Source organism: Cygnus olor, chromosome 2 (genome assembly GCF_009769625.2).
Source record: "Cygnus olor isolate bCygOlo1 chromosome 2, bCygOlo1.pri.v2, whole genome shotgun sequence".
Lineage (NCBI taxonomy): Eukaryota > Metazoa > Chordata > Aves > Anseriformes > Anatidae > Cygnus > Cygnus olor.
Genome location: NC_049170.1, coordinates 69,072,720 through 69,092,609, shown reverse-complemented (window position 1 = coordinate 69,092,609; position 19,890 = coordinate 69,072,720). Strand labels below are relative to the sequence as shown.

Sequence of the window (19,890 nt, the reverse complement as noted above, 5' to 3'; positions counted from 1 at the left end):
AGAAGAATCCAGAAGCTACTCCATACAGGCCAGTTTTCAGCTGGCTCCAAAGAGACCTGCCGTTGGCCAGAGCCAAGCCAATAGGTGATGTTTTTAGTGCCTCTGTGAGAGCAGATTTAAAGAAGGGGGAAAAAAAAAACTGCTGCACCACAGCAGCTGGGAAAGTGAGGAGTGAGAAGCAGCCCTGCAGACACCAAGGTCAGTGCAGCAGGAGGTGCTCCAGGCACACAGCAGCAGTTCCCCTGTGGCCTGTGGAGAGGCCCGCTGGTGCAGCAGGCTGTCCCCCTGCAGCCCATGCAGCAGAGCAGATCTCCATTGCCCCACAGCAGAGCAGATCTCCATGCTGCAGCCCATGGAGGACCCCACACAGAAGTAGGTGATCTGGTGGGAGTTGCTGCCCATGGAGGACCCATGTTGGAGCAGTTGCTCCTGAAGAATGGACCCCGTGGTACGGATCCATGTTGGAGCAGTTCTTGAAGAGCTGCTGCCTGTGTGCAGCCCCCGCAGGATCAGTTCGGGAAGGATGTCATCCCGTGGGAGGGACCCATGTGGAGCAGGGACAGAGAGTGACCATGAAGGGGCGGCAGAGACGAAGAGTTAGGGACTGACAGCAGCCCCAATTCCTCATTCCCCTGTGCCTCTCGGGGGAAGTATATAGAAGAGGATGGATGGTGGGAAGGTGTTTTTGTTTGTTTGTTTCTGTTTTTAGTTTCTCACTGCTCTAGCTTGTTAGTAATAAGTAATAAATTACATAAATCTCCCTATGCTGAGTCTCTTTTGCCCATGACAATAACTGAGTGATCTCCCTGTCCTCATCTCAACCCTGGAGTCCTTTTCATCATATTTTCCTGTATTTGCCACTGTGTAAGAAGGATTTGAAAAGCTCGCATAAGTAAATACGCTGGTGCTGTAGGAGACAGGAACTGCAAAAGGTATTATGAGTTATGTACAGATGCTGAAACACAAGGCAAAAATTTCAAGCCAACTGAATTGCCTTAGATTTTGCTTCTAACTACAGGTAAAGTGGTCTGATATTCTCTTTGGTTCTGATTTGTGGATGCTACCACTGTGTTTGGTGGAACTGGAGGGTGTTCAACTTGATCTCTTGTTCTGAGGGAATGCAGCTCCAGATTCAGATGCTGATTCAGGGCATCTTGGCTTGAGAACGTTATCCTTAATGTAGCTGACTGTCTGGGACAGCTGTGATTAGTGTCTTTGAGCATGACTACCTTTCTGTCACACCTTGCTTCCTTCTGTTCTGTTTCCTTTGCTTTCACGTGCTTTTGATGCTTGGCCTCCCAAAAGTTTTATTGCCAGCTGGCTGAGCCCTCCTGGTCTGTGCAAGGCCAGAAGCTAGAGATGGCTGGCTTTGCATCAAGATCTAGAAGGCCACTTTAACTATACCCAGCATTGTCCAGTGTCTGCCCAGACACCCTATTCAAATTTTACCCAGTAATCCTAGTTATCACCCAGTTTAGCTCAAAGCAGAGACAGGTCACAGATTTGCAAGTTACTAGCACCTACCAAATTATTTTATTTTAAATGATGCTTTAAAGTGAATATATATATATATATGTATATATATGTTTGTACGGGAAAAATCTTTCCTAACCTAAATATAACAGTTCTTTTTTTGCTCTACAAGCCCATTCTCTTCCCCACAGCAACATATAGGGAACTAGGTATATATCACTTTGTGGAGTTGTTCTCCATCTTTTTTTTTTCATGTCAAATAATGACATGTAATGATTTTCCTGGAGCTCTATAGAGAATTCTCATTCCTGTTCTAAAGTTAATGTATCATATAGTTAAAATATGTCAACCCATTGTAGTCATCACAGTAAAACAGATATATCAAATTTAAATTATTCTGAAGTATTTTACTTATAGATCACTTTGGTAACATCAAATATGATTTAAATGCTTCTTCAGTTCTGTGCATTTCTGTTCTGATTTGAGCTGGGATAGAATGAATTTTCTTTCTAGTAGCTGGATGCATCTTAGCAGCATCCAACCCCTGCAGCAGGCACTGAAGCTACTCCACTGTGGCTACTTAGGGCAGAAGCCAGGCATGAAGGAAAGGTATCCCTTCAAGGAAGATGTTATTTGTCATCCACGCAAGTTGACCACCATGGAGAGAGGTGTCCAGTACCTGAGGGAATTAGCCATGCTGGAGGTTGTTTAAAGTGATCTAGACAAAAAAGTTATCCAAAGATCCAGATGAAGTAAAGTGCACAAAACACATGTGGCAGAACTTTGTATGGAGTGCACCATTGTCATATGCCAGTTCATTGGCAGCAATGACCTGCAAAGATGGAGATGGACAACTAATGGATGAATTGTCTGGCCGATTCTGGCAATATGAAGAAAGTCTTTCTTCCTCCTTAGGGGCCTGCATCTCAGCTGTGGAGAAAATGTCCTAGGAGTTCCAGCAATTTGAAGAGGTTATGTCCTACTCCTCACCTCAAGGCCACACCACTTTCTTAGGCATTTTGAAATACTTGATCCAAAATGATAAATTATTCTTGTGGAAGATACATAATCTGTTGGGTATCTCAGAGGAGTAAGAGGTAAGGGTGGCACAAGATGCACAAATGGACACATCCTGTTCTGAGTTTAAAAGATATATTTTCCCTTTCTGTTAGGGTCACACTTACATATCAGATAATCTAGAGTCTGGATGTGGTCCTTGTTCTGTGAATCTCTGCAAATGCTCCTATGTGGGTTGCATGCAGAATCCTTAGTCTCAGTCACCAATTCTCTTCATAACAAAAAGGAACTGCTTTAAATCAAGTGATTTGTATAAATATTCCAACAGAGAGAGAAGGCAACAGGACTTACTTTGTAACTGGAACAGAGATGGTCTTAAGGAAGATCCATTGGCTACAGTAATGCAGGTAAAGTTTCACAAACCAAAGCAACACTACCAGCAGCACAAGCAGCCAGAAGTCCCAGGAACACCAGCGTGCAGCTCCCAGCTCTGAGAAGGCTGCATACACCCCAAAATAGAAATGCTCAGCAACCCTTCTGGACAGTTTCACCTCAACAGCAGAGTGGCAGCTGAAAATATGGAAATAAAAAAAGAAGAGTCATTGGAAAAAACAGGTAAGGAATTTATTGAAACACAGTAAAGCCCTGTTACATAGATAAATGTGTTCCGATCAAAACAGTTGATTGACCAACACCTCTGACAAGAAACAAAACAAACAAACAAAAAAATTTGTTTCCAATGCTGTCTAGATGATTGGTGCTTCCTCCCAGAAACCATGCTACTTTTACAAAGAAAACAACAAATTACATTTAAAACCAAGTTTTTAATGACTTTTGCCTTCATTTTAATTTTAACGGTCTTATAAATGGCTCTCCATGACACTTTATCACTTATTTTCCTTCTGAGAAAATGGTAAAATAATTGTCATATTTGTACTGACAAATGATTTATTCATTAAAAAACGTGAAGAGCTTTTTGGCGTTTGAACTTCAGTCAAATATTTCAGTACACAATGTGGGCTAAAACTCCTCTTTAAACTAGTTTCAAGTGAAAGAGAAAATAGAAAGGAACTTGCAGTGTATAGTATTCTACTAACTGTGGTGTGATTTGCCCTTTAAGCTAATTACTACACTGTTTCCAAGGAGGGGAAAAAATGAGATGCAGAGATGCAGTCTTGGCATTATATTTCCAAGAAACTGGAGTCTCTCAGCTGATTCAAAGCTGAAAAGACAGTAGCTTCTTTGACCTTTTGAAAGTAACTGCTATGCTTATTTCCACTGATTTAAATGACTAAGCAGCTGAGATGCAGGACTCTAGGACTAATATGATGTCGTTGTACTCAGGCCATTATTTATATTGATTGAGGCTTCTGAAAGTTTAGAAATATAAAGATCTTTTTTGTAGAAGAAAACATGCTGGCTTTTTTAAGTGTAGCATATGACTGGAGAAGAAGTGACAGCAATATTTGCACTGTACTTTATACTCTTTTAAAGCATTTTCCTGTCTACATGTATGTATTTCTTAGATAGCTCTGTATGTTTCTTTTTCTAGCAGTCAGAAATTAATACTCATATCTCTCAGAAGTACAAGTAGCAATGGAGAAACTCAGGTGGATTCTGCACTTGGTCTAGATTTGAATGAGCAGGAGAGATAAAAATAAAAAATAATAAAAATAGATTAAAAATAAAAAAAAAATTGCCAGCCATAGGCCTGGATTTTGGGTCTGTTCTTGGCATTGTGTAACTCCTGACACTTGGTGTTGAGCAGGATGCCTGTGCAGGAAGAGGAGGAGACATTTTCAGCCCAGTACCTCTTCTCATGAGAAGGCACAAGCTTTACTTAACTGGCTGTTTGAAGAACATGAGGCGTAGTTATGAGGGACACACCACAAAAATTAGTTTATCTGTCTCTAATAAGGCCTTAAGCACAAATCCCCAAAATTTCCCACAGAAAAATCTGTTGGTCTGAAATTGGTGATTCTTCCAGTGACTATAGATTGATTTGTCAGCGGTTTTTAAGGGCTTTTTGAAACATTGCAGTCCACTTTGCTTATATCCTAATCAATCACAAAGTCCTACTTTAAAGGCTTAAAGCTACGTTATGAATCACTTTCCTCATATTGCAATTATTTACCCGCAGTGGCCTACAGAAGCATCACCACAGATATTTTGTTAACATTATGAAATCATAGTCTATGCTTTGTGAGAAAGAAACGAATAAAAATATAAAATGAGAAATATAATTGTCTGTGGTATTATATTAATATAACCATGGCACTCTGGGTCTTCTGAACTCTGAATCTAGACAGTACTACATTTTGTTTTACATAAAGGAATTCTTGTCCATTTTAATAATTTCTATCTAAATCTCCAAATCTATAGATAAGGTATTCACCCTTTTAGGAGAATTAATAGGGCAGGATTAGCCACACAGTTTTATAACTTAGACTGAATAGTTTGTTGTTTATGGAAAAAAAAAAGGGGGGGAGAAAAAAAGGGGGAAAAAAAATAATAATGCCTAAGTGTCTTAGTTCATAATATTCTTCTTATCCATAAAACGAGCAGAATCACATAGATGTCCCACCCAGCCTCACCCATGGAAGAAATCCATATCCTATAGGGAACACTGCCAATCTTCAACTCTGTACTGAGAGAATCATGTATTTTCCACAAAAGTCTGTATTGAGATCATCACCTCATTTCATGTAAAAGTCATTTGCTACTAGGTTATTTGGGTTTACTTTACCAAATTAAGATACCTACAAACAAGCAACACCGGAGTGAAATGTTCAATATACTATTTGTAAAATGTTTCAAGACATAAATCATTACTCCTACCCAACACAGAGATTAAGAAGGAGGGCATGCAGCTCAAAATAGAGTACTGAGAATACCAAGTTCTCTTCATTTACAGTGAAGTATCAGTACTAGAAACATTGAGATATATTAACGACCAGAATGCCAAGTTGGGAAGGTGAGATAGCTTCATGAAGACATAACCTAGCTATGCAATCAGTACTTTCACAGGAGTTTCATGAATACAACTACTCCAACCCCATAACTCAACCCCCGTGTAGAAGCTGCTTGTGTAAGCACAGTGAGAACACAATACAAAATATTGCTACCAAACTTCCCTAAGATTCAGGCATCAATGAAAATATTCAAACTGTGCCTGCAGCCCCAGATTGATTCCCAGTCTATTTTCAAGCAGTCACACTAGAACTAATGTTTCCACCTGTGAACTATCACTACCAAAAAGTTGCACTTTTTCAGGATACAAAGATGAAAAGAGCAGAATGTCTGTGCATTGTCGTCCTTCCTGAGATGCTGACTTTCTTAGCCACAGGAATCTACCTAACTCAACAAACCTCCAAAGGAGAGTAGATAAATTCAGAGCACATTAGCTGTTATCAAACCCCAGAAGCTTTCCACTGACAATGGTCCTGCTTAAACCAGCAGGGTAACATCTACGATCTCTTTACTTTGGTACACCTTTCCCCTAAAAAAAGCAATAGCAATACAGAAACTCCACGGAATGCCAAGCTTTTTGGAAGTCAAAGAAATCAAGAAAAACATATTCATTAGGTAAAATTGAAGAACATTTGTTTTGATTTTCAAAACAGCATTTTTTTTTCTTTAAAAGACGTCATGATTTCATCACACACGTTGACCATGGTTTCTAGCTTTTAACTGAAACTAAGGTCCTCCTTACTGTTTAACTTCTCAGATGCTCCAGACTCCTTGAGTGTCACTTCTGTGCTACCTTGTACTTCCATAGGACTGCATAACACCTTGATGTGAACATCTGCAGCAGTGGCAAAAATTACTGGAAAATATAGTATATCTAGTGACTCAGTGAAGGTCCCAATCCATAACTGGAATATCTCCATTTACTGTAACACAAATTCAGTGGGCCCCAACCTACTTGTAAGTTATAGCAAACTATTCCTGAATACTCATTAATCATGGTATAACGCTATTTGCTGGTTGTCACATCAAAACACAAGGCTTAAATTATATCTTTTATTGACTTTTTTGAGTGATGAAGAAAGAAGGAGGCAGAAACATGAAATGAAATGCACCAAACAAGTGGAAACAGCCCCTTTAAATATTTTTAGCTGGTGTCACTAGTGAAAACTTGTGGGTGGAGTGACAGTGCTGGCAGATACGCTTTTCAGAGTAGATTTATATAATGTTGCTCTAGGGCAGAGAGCATGAGTATTACCTTTCAAAAACAAAACAACCCCTCCACCCACAATAACACCAAATCTCAACCCTTGGGTGAAAACAGTATAAAGCTCCAAAGGAGAAGCCACTTGAGGAATGTACTTATCCATGATTCCTTGGATTACTGGTAAGTAATTTGGCTGAATGTTTCTGTTCTAGGGCATTAGTTTTGCATTTTTCTTTGCAAAATGCTGGAGTAACAAATAGCGGAGACCAAATTACCATAAAAGCAGGTCAATTATTTCAATGGAAATTGTTCAGAAGGAAAGAAACGATGCACAGATTCTCTTAAGCTACACTTGATGATGATGACAGAAAAGTAATGGCTGATAGAAGGCAGTGTGTACTGTTGGGTGACAGCTTTGCTGCTGACAAACTACGGTGAACATTTGTATAATGCACTAAAAGACTGGCACTTACAGCTGATGGTAGGGGCAGATTCTCAGCTGATGTAACCCTGTTTGTTGCAGAGCTACACTGGTGTATACCAGCTGAGATATTCAGAATCCAGTCCTGGATGTATCTATTATTTACTTTGCATAAAATAAGGCAAAATAAATGTTATATTTCTATATATACATACAGCCAGAGAAGATATTTAAAGAGCAAATGCAAACATGAATGACTTTATGCAAATTACTTTTAGGAGATAACAGTCTCCACAGCTCAAGAATCTGTGCAACACATTTACTCAGTTTACAAATAAAAGGACCCCTCCCTGTCATCACCATAAATGGTAGGCATTTAAATGTAGTGTGAAATCCATAAATCAGTCCAGGTTCTTCACGGCTTTGCAACAGCAATAAAGATGCAACAAATGCTGCCCAGATTTACTACAATGAAATGTTATCACTTTCAATGGAAAAGCACAGTTGTATTTGAAGGTACATCTAAAGAAAATATACCAACACACATAGTCCTTGGAATGGAAGCCAGTTAACAGCATTACTGATGAAGCATAAGACAGAATGGAGTCTGGTTCAGACCACTGTGCACAACACAAATATTTTAAAAAGTAAAAAATAAAATGTTATTATCATTAGAAGGATTTTATGATTATTCCTCCTGCATCATATTTTTTTCTTTATAGAGCTCATATTGCGTTACAAAGAATGTGTCTATTCCAGGCTGTATGGCGATGACACGAATGACTTTGCCCGATAAGCCAGTGGCAGAGCTCTGAACTGAGCTCTGCTGAGTTACAGTCCATTATTCTACCCACTGGATTCCTAATAAAATACTACTTTTTGGTTTATTCGTATGCAAAGTGAATATAATCAGAGTGAACATTTGCTAAGGATGAAAACTGCTTTTGCCCATCTCTTTCCAGGATACAGCTACACTTCATATCTGTCGGTTTGCAAGCACTGAGAAAGTGGGTACCACCAATGTTTACAGGGGCTATCTAGGGGCTATCTGCTGTAAGAGAAGTGACAAAAATCTGAAGGGATGTTAGGTTATTCTTAATATTAGGTTATTCCAAATGCTGATAGAAGCACTTGTTCTACAGCTTGCTGAAAAATCCAAAACCACAGTATGGATGAAATACTAGAAATCATGACAGGCTTATTTTCAGGTGCACACGTGGTGGAAAAAAGAAACTGCCAGAAGTATACAAAATCCAAAAGCACTAAAGGAAGGCTTTAAGAAGTAAACATGCTTGCAAAGCAGGAAATGTAGTCAGCCATTAATTGCAGCAATTGCTTTGGTTCACTTCAAAGAGCATGACACAAGCATGTGAGTGTACCTGGCAGCACTCATGCTGCCGCACCAGGCTGGGGAGAGGGGAGACAGAGGCTCAGTCCCTGACAAGGTTCAGGCTGCATCAGCTCACAAGGAGAGGGCCAGCAGGCATCAAGCTCTGGATCAGCAACAGCCTAGGCGTCTGCATCACGCACATAGCCAGGAGCCAGAACAAACACATCAGCTGAACGTTTCCTGTAACCTGTTCACGCCAAAAAGGTCAGAGGGAAGTATCCTGACACAGCTGTTGCCTTGGAGGGACCACTACATCCCTCTATGCGAGGGGATGGGCACTGTGGATCACTGGGCCAAAATGTGTTTATTAAAGAAGGGAAGGAACTGCTAAGAGCTTCATATTCCTCTCAATACGTCTGTGCTAGCTACAGTATGGTCAACACTCAGCCCTCACTATAAAAGATCTTATAATAACAGAAAATTGGTGAACACCAGCAGATTCTTGTCCTCGGCAGCCCCTTCACCCAAAGATATACAGTTGATAGAGGAGCCCATCTTCTGCCTCTAGCCAACTAAGAATTTCCTGAGGGAATAACCGAGAAATTCCCAAGAAGAGATTTCTTGCCAAGCTGGGGAAGGAAGCATAGGAAGAAGGAAGGTTCACAAGTTCATCAGAGTAGCAGTGGTGCAGGAGGACAGTGTGGTTCCTTGTAGAGAGCTGTCAGTGCTTTGCACATTTCAGTTTTGAGCTGCATCTGACAATAACAAAACAAAAATGACAACAATAAATGATTATCATCATGGCTGCAGTTTAGGTAGGCAACTAAAACTTTGCCTATTTCATGCTCAACTGCATTTTCATGAGCCTGCTGGCTTGGCAAAATAGTCTGGAAATCTTACAAGAACAGACTTTGTTAAAATATTTTAGTCTGTCTGGTTCCAACTCTGGATGGAACATGAAAAACATGAAACAAGGAAACTCAAGTGCAGCTTGCAGAACTTTTAAGAAACTTTGTTTTATATTTCATACTAGAAAGGAACAAAAGGCAGCGGACAGTCTGTTATTCATCCTCATGACATGAATAGGTCAGTCAAGAAGGAAAAGAAAGCATGTAACTCCTCCCCTACTTCTTGCCCTCTGACCATTTTAAGTAAATACGAAAACAATGAATGAATGAGAAAAAGATACAATCCTTACATGGGAGGATGAGAGATGTCATTGGAGGTATAGATCTCAAAAACACAGTGCTATCCACAAAGTTGTTCCCACAGCAAGTAGCATAAATACTCAAACCTGTGCATGAGCAATAAAACAAAGAGTTTAGGCCGTGAAGAAGGACTTTACAGGGCAACAGGATTCGTAAGTACACCTTCAAGCTCAACCCAGTTAAAAAGAAAAAAGGTAAAAATAAAGGAGATGCTAGGCCTAAAGTATCTATAGAAGTTCAGGAGAATGTAATATGTAATACTCTTGGTTATGCTAACAGAGTCCCTTGTACCTGACGTGTGGAACTGTTTTTACCTTGACACAGAAAACATCCCCAAGGACATTTGCTCTGTCTGTAGTAAAAATGTAATCTTCCTCCTGACCAAAAATGTATCTACTTGTGAGAGCCTCTAAACGCTCAAACACCATCTGTGAGCTGTGCATTCATCTGTAACACACCAATTTAGCTGGCAGGCCATTGGGAAAAAAGACTCTGAGGTTGCCAAGTTGAAATGGCAATTCAGTATTAGTCAAAACTCCACCAAGCAAACAGGTGAAGGTTTACAGTGAATGTTGGAGCAAAGCATGATGAAGCTTCAAAATAAGAGACAGATGTGAGGAAGAAAAAATAGGAAAGGAAAGGAAAGGAAAAGGAAGGAAAGGAAAGGAAAGGAAGGAAAGGAAAGGAAGGAAAGGAAAGGAAAAAGGAAAGGAAAAGGAAAGGAAAGGAAAGGAAAGGAAAGAAAGTAAAGGAAAGGAAAGGGAAAGGAAAGGAAAGGAAAGGAAAGGAAAGGAAAGGAAAGGAAAGGAAAGGAAAGGAGAAAGGAAAGGAGAAAGGAAAGGAAAGGAAAGGAAAGGAAAGGAAAGGAAAGGAAAGGAAAGGAAAGGAAAGGAAAGGAAGGAAAGGAAAGGAAAAGGAAAGGAAAGGAAAGGAAGGAAAGGAAAGGAAAGGAAAGGAAAAGGAAAGGAAAGGAAAGGAAAGGAAAAGGAAAGGAAAGGAAAAGGGAAAGGAAAGGAAAAAAAAAGAAAACTTCATTTTCAACTTCATTCATAAAACTTCATTTTATATGAACACAGACAAGCCACAAGTCAAAGCTCCTTTACTTCTTCAGTTGTATCTATTTTTTACAGCAAAAAGCTGAAACAGAAATTGAATTCTTGCATGCTCTTATTCTTTCTCTTGCAACAGGTTAATCATACCTGTGTGAAGATGCTAAAGTTAGGATGTCGATTGTTGAACTGAAGGCACAGTTCACTTCATGTGCAGATTTATAATACTCATTCACAATAGGAATAGGCGGGTATGAAAATGAGAGAGAAAAAAGTGAATCTATGGCTGTAGCTTGTACATAATATGTTTCTAAAAGACCATTAGCGTTATTCCTCTATCAGCTTCTGTACTGACCAGACAAAAATGACTTTCCCTTTTCTATAGTAAATTTTATAAGATAGAACTAAACGGGCAAAACAAATGGAGTCTGGGGGAAGGAGGAGACATATTTATAGCAATTTTTTCATTATGAATTATTTTTTTTCTTGACATCAATTCTTCTTAGTTAATACTATCTTCTTAGTTAATATTATCTTGTGTGTCAATATGTCCATGTACAGAAGAGTTTAACGCAGGAATACCAGTCCATGAGGAAAATTAAGTACAATGTGAACCACATAATGCCAGTCAGAACATAGTTACAAATGAATCCTTGCAGATTTAAATGTGGCCAGATAAGGCAGTTCATGAAATTACACGGAAAATGCAATACAGTGAAAAATAAATCTCACAAACAGAAAACTGTCTGAAGTATTCAGAGTATTTACGATGCTTACTTTGTCCAAATGTATCTGTAACAAACCATTTGGAAGAACTCTTCTTCCAGGTTTTGACAAATGAGAACAATCTGAGTTTTGAGCAGGTGACTGATGTTATAGCACTGCATTTTAAAATATATTTTTACTTTAATACAAGCTGATTTCTGAAAGAAACAAACCTATTTTAGGCCAGCTTAGATAAATCTTTAAAAGCCTGAGGGAATTTAAAAATAAAATAAAATGAAATAAAAATAAGAAGGGAAGGGAAAAATGTTATGTGCATATGCAGAATACTCTGGGATGCTATTATATTTAAAACATCATTAAGTAGTTATCAAGATGAGAAAACTTAGATACTGTAAAGATATCTTAAATTCAATTATATTATGAAAAAGTACAGCTATAGGAAATGTTAAACTGAAATCTTTTTAAAAGATCTTTATAAACACCACTGAAATTATGGTGGAAATTATCTATACAATTTAGTCAAACAAAATGCATCACATAATAACAGTATTAACTTTTTCTTTTCAATTTAATGCTGCGTTATTATATTTAGTTGCCTATTTTAGAATGTAATTTGTATTGATGGCTCTGAAGAAAAAACAAGCATTAAAGAACTAATTTAATTCCTTCTGAGCTATGTTCAATTCAAAATATTTCTTTTAGAATGCCCCAGTGCTGCAGAATCTGACTAGAAATCCACCTTGAACTATGTGCACTTTGACTAACTCTCTCCCCAAGGCAAAACGATCCTGCATTCAGCAGGGTTTTATCCCGGTCTTCTAAAGGACTTATACAGAATGTACCTGATATAACTGGACCAGAATGTCAACCGTGATAGAAATTATGATCAAAATATGGGGGATACATAATGAGAACCTTATATATTCCACAGTGGACTGCTATTGGTAGGGGAGTACCTCTAGGGGGTTGTTTATAGAAATCAGGTCTTCCGCCTTTAAAAAATAGAGAAAGCGAAAGAAAGAAAACTGTAATTTCTTGTGCAGTGCTCTTCTTCCTGCTTGCTATCCTATGTGACATAATGGATATTAGCTGTGTTCAAGGTGTTCAAGCAGCATTATAACAGGCTGCCTTTGGAAAGAAATTTCACAAATTTTCTTTCAATGTGAAGACACAGCCTTAGTCCTCTGCTTCCAGAGTATAAAGGAGAAATTAAAAAATTGCCACAGCTTGTTTCTCTGAAATCAATGTATGATTGCTAGCTGCACTGGGAGTTTGAGGGGTATCACCTTATCAGAAACAATCTCTAGATAACATACATTCCTCTATTGCCCATAGCTACATGTAAGGCATGGCAAGACAAATGCAGGCTTCCTTTCCTGTTGGTGTCATCTATTGATCCAGTGAAATGGTCTTCATCTGAAATTTCCTTCCCAAAGGGGACGTTTGTTATGAAAAGCAAAGCTTTCTCTCTGGTGCTAAGAAAGCCTGGAATTTACAGCTAATTACTGCGCAGTACCATGGCAATACATAGCTCCAACTGTGTAAAAATATGCACTCAGATGATACAAGGGCCATATTTTTCCTGGTAGAAATGCTGCTTTGTGATACTGAAAGTATAATATAATAAACTCATTACATGTTTTCTGCATGCTCTAGATAAAACTGTGCTCTGGGTCTGTGCTTTTCTTTGTGGCATTCCCTCTCAGACACATCCAAAACAGCTGTGCTGGGTGTGACTGAGTGACCTCCAATATGAGCCAAAACACAAACCAGCATCATTGGAAAAAACACCAGTATAGGAGAGTAATGAGAAGCATAGGAGTAGGTGAAGAATTTTGGGGTGCAAAAAATAGACTAGCTTACGAATATGTCTCTGCAAAGAACATATTTATTTGTGTATTACATTTTCTGTCATCTCTCCTAATCTATGTAGTATGCTAGCTTAAGACATCGGCACCGTCACAGAAAGCTTTAACTTTATACTGAGAGAGCAGAAAGTGAAGACTTAGAAAAGGCAAATTTCTTTAAAAATAAAATGTGACTCATTAAATTCACAGCTAATCAATATCCATATGAGTTTTTGCAGTTTTGAAGAGCTTCTGTTATGACGCCTAGGTACTTGCAATTTAATCATTGAATCTTAATCAAACGATGGAAGATTATTTTAGAGTTGGCACCTCTAAACAAAATAATGTTTTTCTCAAGAGTAAAGAAGAGTACATACCTTTTAAAGATGCCAATTAACTTGTTCTTTCTGATGCGTTACACTACTTATCCATCACACAATTTCTAAAAAGTGACTGTTCAGAAGAGACAGGGATGTGAGACTTCACCCATACCACAAGGATTCCCTGGAACAGTGGAACTGATTCTGTTATGTTGCAGTCTCAGCTGGGTTAATAATTGAGGTATTTCCCCTCTATCCAGACCTCTAATCCCATGAAATCTGTAGTAACTGAATCTCACTGTTCTTCTTGATCAAGTTTGGCTGAAACTGGACAGAAGTTCACAAGTTATTAGGGGTAGTTCAGTCTGACCGCATTCACCTTGCCTTCCTAGGAAACCTGGCTAAGAAATAAACCCAGTGTTCAGGAGTCATTAGACCAAAGCTTCCAAAGCTGAAAAATAATGTATTTGGGCAGAGCAAAATCCTGGTTATTTTGCTGTCTCTGATAAATGATAGTTACCAGATATTGAACTTACAATGCAAATAACCTCTCTGTTGTTTTTTTTTTTTTGTCTGCGTATATTTTCTTCAAAAGTATTGCAAAATAATACAGTCTGTTGGTTATGTTGTCTGTGAAAACTCACAGAAAATATTTTTCACTGTCTTTTTATGAAGATATGGTTCAGCTTTTTCTTGGGAGCTTTAGATTTTCCATCAAAGAAATCCAAATACCTGAAAAATATAACTGCAGCTTTTCAAAGAGACTGATTCACCTAGATAGTAAGAGTAATAAACACTTAAACACTAACCTTCAAAGGGCACCACACGTGATTCTGAATTTAAACTTTAACATTTTCTTAGTCTGCTGAAAGGCTGGATTTTTAGAAAGAAGCAAACAAACAAACAAAAACCCACTAGTTTTCCAATCAGCTTTAGCACTTATTCAATATCTACTTTTCAATCTACAACAAAGACATCCACACAATCCTAGAGGACAAAATCCCATTATCTCAAACCTATAAGGTCTTCCACTACTGGTCTGCATTCAGACAAGGTCACATGGACATTTTGACAATGCTCACTTGACTCAAATCTACTGATATCTCATTCAAATAGAAGTATCTACGTGGTCATACTTCCCGCACCCAGACAAGCTGGCCCTTGTAAAGACTCGAAATAATGGGCTAACACTACTGAGCCTGTTACTCCTTTTCTCTCCAACAGCTCATAGTGTAGCAGGATCCTTATTGGTCCAGCCTTCCCATCCAGAGTTTTTTGTTTAATTATAAAGCCTAGTACACCAGATATGTTTACACAGTATTAATTTAGTTTAGCTAAGGAGCCTGATCACCTTCCCATAAATTTAGCAGCAATGATAATAAATAAAAATCTCAAGTCAGGCAAGGCAGTCAGGGTGAGATTTCCAAAGATACCAAAGGAATTCAGGTGCTGAAATGTAACTGAAAAGAACTGTGGTTAATGGATATCACGTAGTTTGAAATTTTCTGACTCTGATCAGATAGTAATGCTCTCTCAGGCTTTTGGTGTTTTGTAGCCTCTTTTTCTTGCTTAATATGTAGCTTTAATAATATTTGTATCCCTAGGGATCAAGCTAAAACTTACTTGATCCGCAATGCTTCAGAACTTTAAGTTATGTTAAAACTTCAGTTTTCACACCTCCTAGCTTCTGTTAGGTGATATTTTAGTTGAGTAACCTTAAAATTATGTTAATATACTGTGTCATTTTTAAAATTTTACTTCTGTTTTCATCTGAAGCCAAATTGGTTCACAGGTTGTATTTGATATTATTCTTTCAGTTTAAAGACTTTGAATCATTACCAAAAGGAGTAAGAGACAGAGAAGAATTTAGGGTTTTGTGTTTTTTATTGTTGTTCTTTGTTGTTCTTGTTTGATTTTTGGTTTTGTTTTTGTTGTTGTTGTTTGTTTTGTGTGTGTGTGTCTACTCATTAAATAGTTTTTACTTGCTAGGCTCAAAATTTGAAGGTAGGATTTACAAAGACAATGCCTTTTGTCAGTGAACCTTCTGCTATATTTTTAGAGGCACTCAGCAAATTCCAGCAGCAGACTTCTAGACACAAAAGACAATCAGTCCATGATTTAGATTGGCTTCTATTTGTGGGTCATGAGACTCACTGCTGAGAACATCAGAAGTTTGTTGTGGCATTTAATGAAGGTCATCAGCAACTTCAGAGCTCTCATGGTAAAAGGAGGAGTGTGCTCTGGTTTGGGTGCTTTGTTGTTGTTACTTTTTTGTTTGTTTGTTTGTTGCTGTTTTCTTCCTTCTTTTGATTTTTTGACTGGAATCTCAGACTGGAAGTAGTGGATAAACAGAGTTACTGCAAAAGAATAAAATTCAAAGTATGGTAAAAGCTGATGCTTTGAAAAATGTCGAATTGCATAGGTTTCATTTTTTTAGACAGCATTTGACATTCAAAATAAGTATTAAATTTCCCTTCAGTTGGAAAGTTAAGAGTCATTCATGAAACTAGGAACAATAATCATGCTATATTATACCGTCTCATCTGTGTCTCAGGAGGACTGTGACTTGTCATAGCATGAAGGAACCTGGAAAAATGATCGCTTGCTGCTTCAAACAGAAGATGCATAGCTAAGATGCTCATTAATGAAGTAAATGAAAATTAATTGGCATGCCTAATAGTTCTTTTAATATAGCCTCTAATCCTTGATGTGTCAATCGTCAGATTACCCCGATGTTCTTGCTTTCTTTCAGTGATCTTGTATCACCATTGCCAAGAGACAGAAATAACATTTCTTTCCTTGGCCTCTTTTGGCATAATTTCTGGGCACAGGTGTTAGACCTCCAGAAAAATGAGATGCACTATCCCAGCTGTCTCAGCCTCTCTCCAGGTGAGGTCTAACCTCCGGGGCTGCAGTACTGCGGCTTTGTGACTGCTCTTTGTTAATGATGCGTCTTTCCTGGGGCATATAGTGGAAAAAACACAGGCCTAATGCATTATCCTTTCCGCACATCTTCACTGCTCTTGAGCACTCCTTTGACTGAGGTCAGAGTTCTCTTCAGTGAGCTAGGATCTTTTCTACCTCTGCTTTTCCCAGAGATGGTCTCTCCTCTGGAAGACACTGCTTCTTCCACAAGTAGTCTTTTACACTTTCTCCAACATAGTCAGTGAAAGAGCATGCCTCCTCAAGATTTTATTTTCACTTTATTATCACCCAATCCAGGCCTGGAAAAAAGCTATTTACAATCATTTGTCAGTTGGTCAACTCTTTGCCTGAAAGCAAATCCTTTGATCAAGATGTTTATACTGTGTATATAGGCTCATCTAAGTTTATTTAATGGATCTTTATAATTGACCCTGCTATTTCATCAGTTGGTATTTCTGTCCAACATGAAATCAGGAAGAAAAGGTAAAACAGAGAAGGCAGATAGGTCATATATCAAACCTGCAGTTCTCAGTCTGGCACAAAAGTCCATGCAATTCCAACATTAAACAGCATTTAGGAATTTCATATAGGCAGATTCATTAATCCATAATTCCAGAAGCTGAAGAAATCCTGCTTACAATATGATTTGTTTGGGGGCTGTATTTTTTTAATATGTAGATTGATCAGTGTGACTTGGAAATTAGCCCCCCAACAAATCAGAGTAGTAATAAACCTTCTAATACAGAGCCATACTAGAAAATACAGCCTTTTGTGCTGAACAAAAATCAGTACATAAGATTTCCATAATTTTGTAAAATAAAATAAAACAATTAAGGTATTTTTCACTTCGTATTCAAGAACCACAGCTGTTCTACTTACAGTATTAATACCTCTGGGCTTTCTCATAAGGAACAGATTTTCCCATGCACTGCAGAGCATATACACACTTGGTCCGATAGTCAGGGTTATGTCAGATGTACTACTGCAGTACTGTCCAGAGAGCTGCATATGTGTTAAGTCCAAGGCATCTAGAGAGCACCACATTTCTTGCACATTTGCATGCTATTAGTCCACACACAATAGGTCTAACATGTCTCAGGCACAGAAGAGTCACTTCTCACGTGCTGTAGAGCAAGTCTGTACAGTCCAGTGGCTGCATCTGGAATTGCCACATGGCTGTCAAAGGTCCAGACATCTTGAATAAATGCTGAAAGTCTTCAGATTCCACACAGACACAAAAGGGAAAATCTGGGAAAAAAACAGGTTCTACGATGCTGGGTGAGAAATGAGCATAAAATTCAGTAACATTTCTCTGTGAATATCCTTCTATTATGTAAAAAATTTTGAACATGCCATCCAATCCATTCTTAAATTAAGATAATACCCTAGATATCATTAGTCTGAACTCTATTGATTTTGACAGAAATCGAAACAAGAGAGCAGGGAAAATAAAAGAGATTGGGTAGAGAAATGGCAGAGAGAGAGCACTCAAGGAAGAATGAAGTGAAGACATGTAACAGCCATTCATGTGAAGCAGAATGAACGTGGAGGTCCCTACCTATAACATTTTTCCATACCATTCCTCATAATAAGAATATAAAAAGATACTGAAGTACAGGCAATAAATATATACTCCTGGATAAATAAACCAGTTGCAGGTGGGCCAACTGTCTTTAATGCCTGTTCTTCTTTCATGCGAAATCTAATTTTTTGTTGCTGAGATGTGGGATTTCACAAGGTAATTATTTACCAATGTAGGCAAAGAGAATGTGTATTATTTATTTCATGTTTCATTGGAGCTCACTTTAAGTAAGGTATGAAGGTATCTTAAAAGTTTTTGATTTCAGAATAAAGATAGATGAGAAGTAGCTTTCTCTTCATATGAAGATTTTCAAATATAATTCTGATCCCAGATTAGGATAAAAACGTTGAAAACAACATAAAAAATATTCATGAACTGATATTCTGGTTAATGAAAGGACCTGTTTTGATCATTTAAACTGCTTGAAATGATTTTGACCTTTTCAACAGAAAATGAACCCTTCTGTATATATTAAAACATGAAACAAAAGTAATTTCAAAACAAATGTTCTCTTCAAAATTTCAAGATAGAATATTTCAACAGTCTCCAACCTTTGTTCTAATTATAATTTCCTGAATTGGAAGAAGACTTAACACCACCTTTTTCCCACAATTACATTTTTTGAAAATCTTAATTTTTCAGTGAAAAGTGCTTTGTCAATAATAATAATAATAATAATAATAATTAAAAAAAAAAAAAAAACACTCAACCAAGACAGTTATACCACGTATCCTTGATTCTCATGCAGTCACATGCTTCCTTCATTTCAAGTGGGTAGCTTGAGACAGATTGCAAAATACTGGTGTGTCATCCATTCTGGTACTGCTCTGGGAAGCATTGTGGTAGACAACACAGAGCACAGAGGATGCACTCATAGTAAGAAGAAGGAGTGTAAATTGAAAATGTATCTTTCATTGTGCTATCCAAGTGCTATACCCTGGGGACTGTCCTTACACTGTGAGCTCCGACTTGGCCAGAAGCCAGAGGGCTGGCAGAGGCTGCATGAGAGGACCAGGGAAGGGTTGGCAAGTCCCTGGGAAGGCAAGAGAAGTGGAGAACTCCATACCGAGCAAATCATCCTGGGATGCCACCAAAATGCAAAAACAAATTTCAGCCCTACTGATAAGTAAACTAAAAGGTGATTGTGGATCCGTTTAACCAGACAACATTAGGGTATTGAAAACTCCAGACATTTGTCAACACTGGACTGTAAAATGTTTTTCCCACAAATCTTTTCCTCTTTAGTAACAACTAAACTAGAACTTGAGTGTAGACAAGGGCTTGGTGTAGACTCTTGAACAATAAACTGGTTAGATTTATTATGAGTAGAGTTGGATGACACAAAGCTGGAAACATATGCAGGCAGCCTAACAGACAAGGCTGAGTTACAAAAGCAACCACCACTAGGCTCTTTAAATTCAGAATGTCAAAAATGGGAAACTTTTGCTGTGAGCTACAGTTACTTGGGCTCTCTTATTGTAAATAAGAATAAATCAGCACATAATCACACATACACTGCTTTTCACACTTCCTTTCTGTAAAAATCACATGCATCCTCTTGTAAGAAGTATGCATTAAACTTCAGCTTTTAGTTGACATATCTGCCCTGCTGAAGTCACTAGACTTGCAAGATAGTTCACGCTGGTGAAATATCTGATCTATTTTTATTTTGCTAATTTTCCTAATATGCACTTGGTGGTTTTTTGTTTGTTTTTGCTTGTTTGTTTGTTTTTTTACTACTACATCTGAAGATTTTAAAATGAATAATAAGCTATCTTTCTGTGTAAGTGCTGTGTTAACTGCTAAAGCAATACACTG

General features: G+C 38.0%; 1 protein-coding gene across 1 annotated transcript in view; it reads right to left on the bottom strand.

Annotated features, from left to right (window-relative positions):
* Nucleotides 1–19,890, bottom strand: part of LOC121065747 — a 188,330-nt gene that overhangs the window by 53,972 nt on the left and 114,468 nt on the right. The window contains 1 exon segment of the mRNA XM_040548759.1: nt 2,842–3,060. Within this exon segment, the coding sequence (XP_040404693.1) occupies nt 2,842–3,060 (219 nt within the window).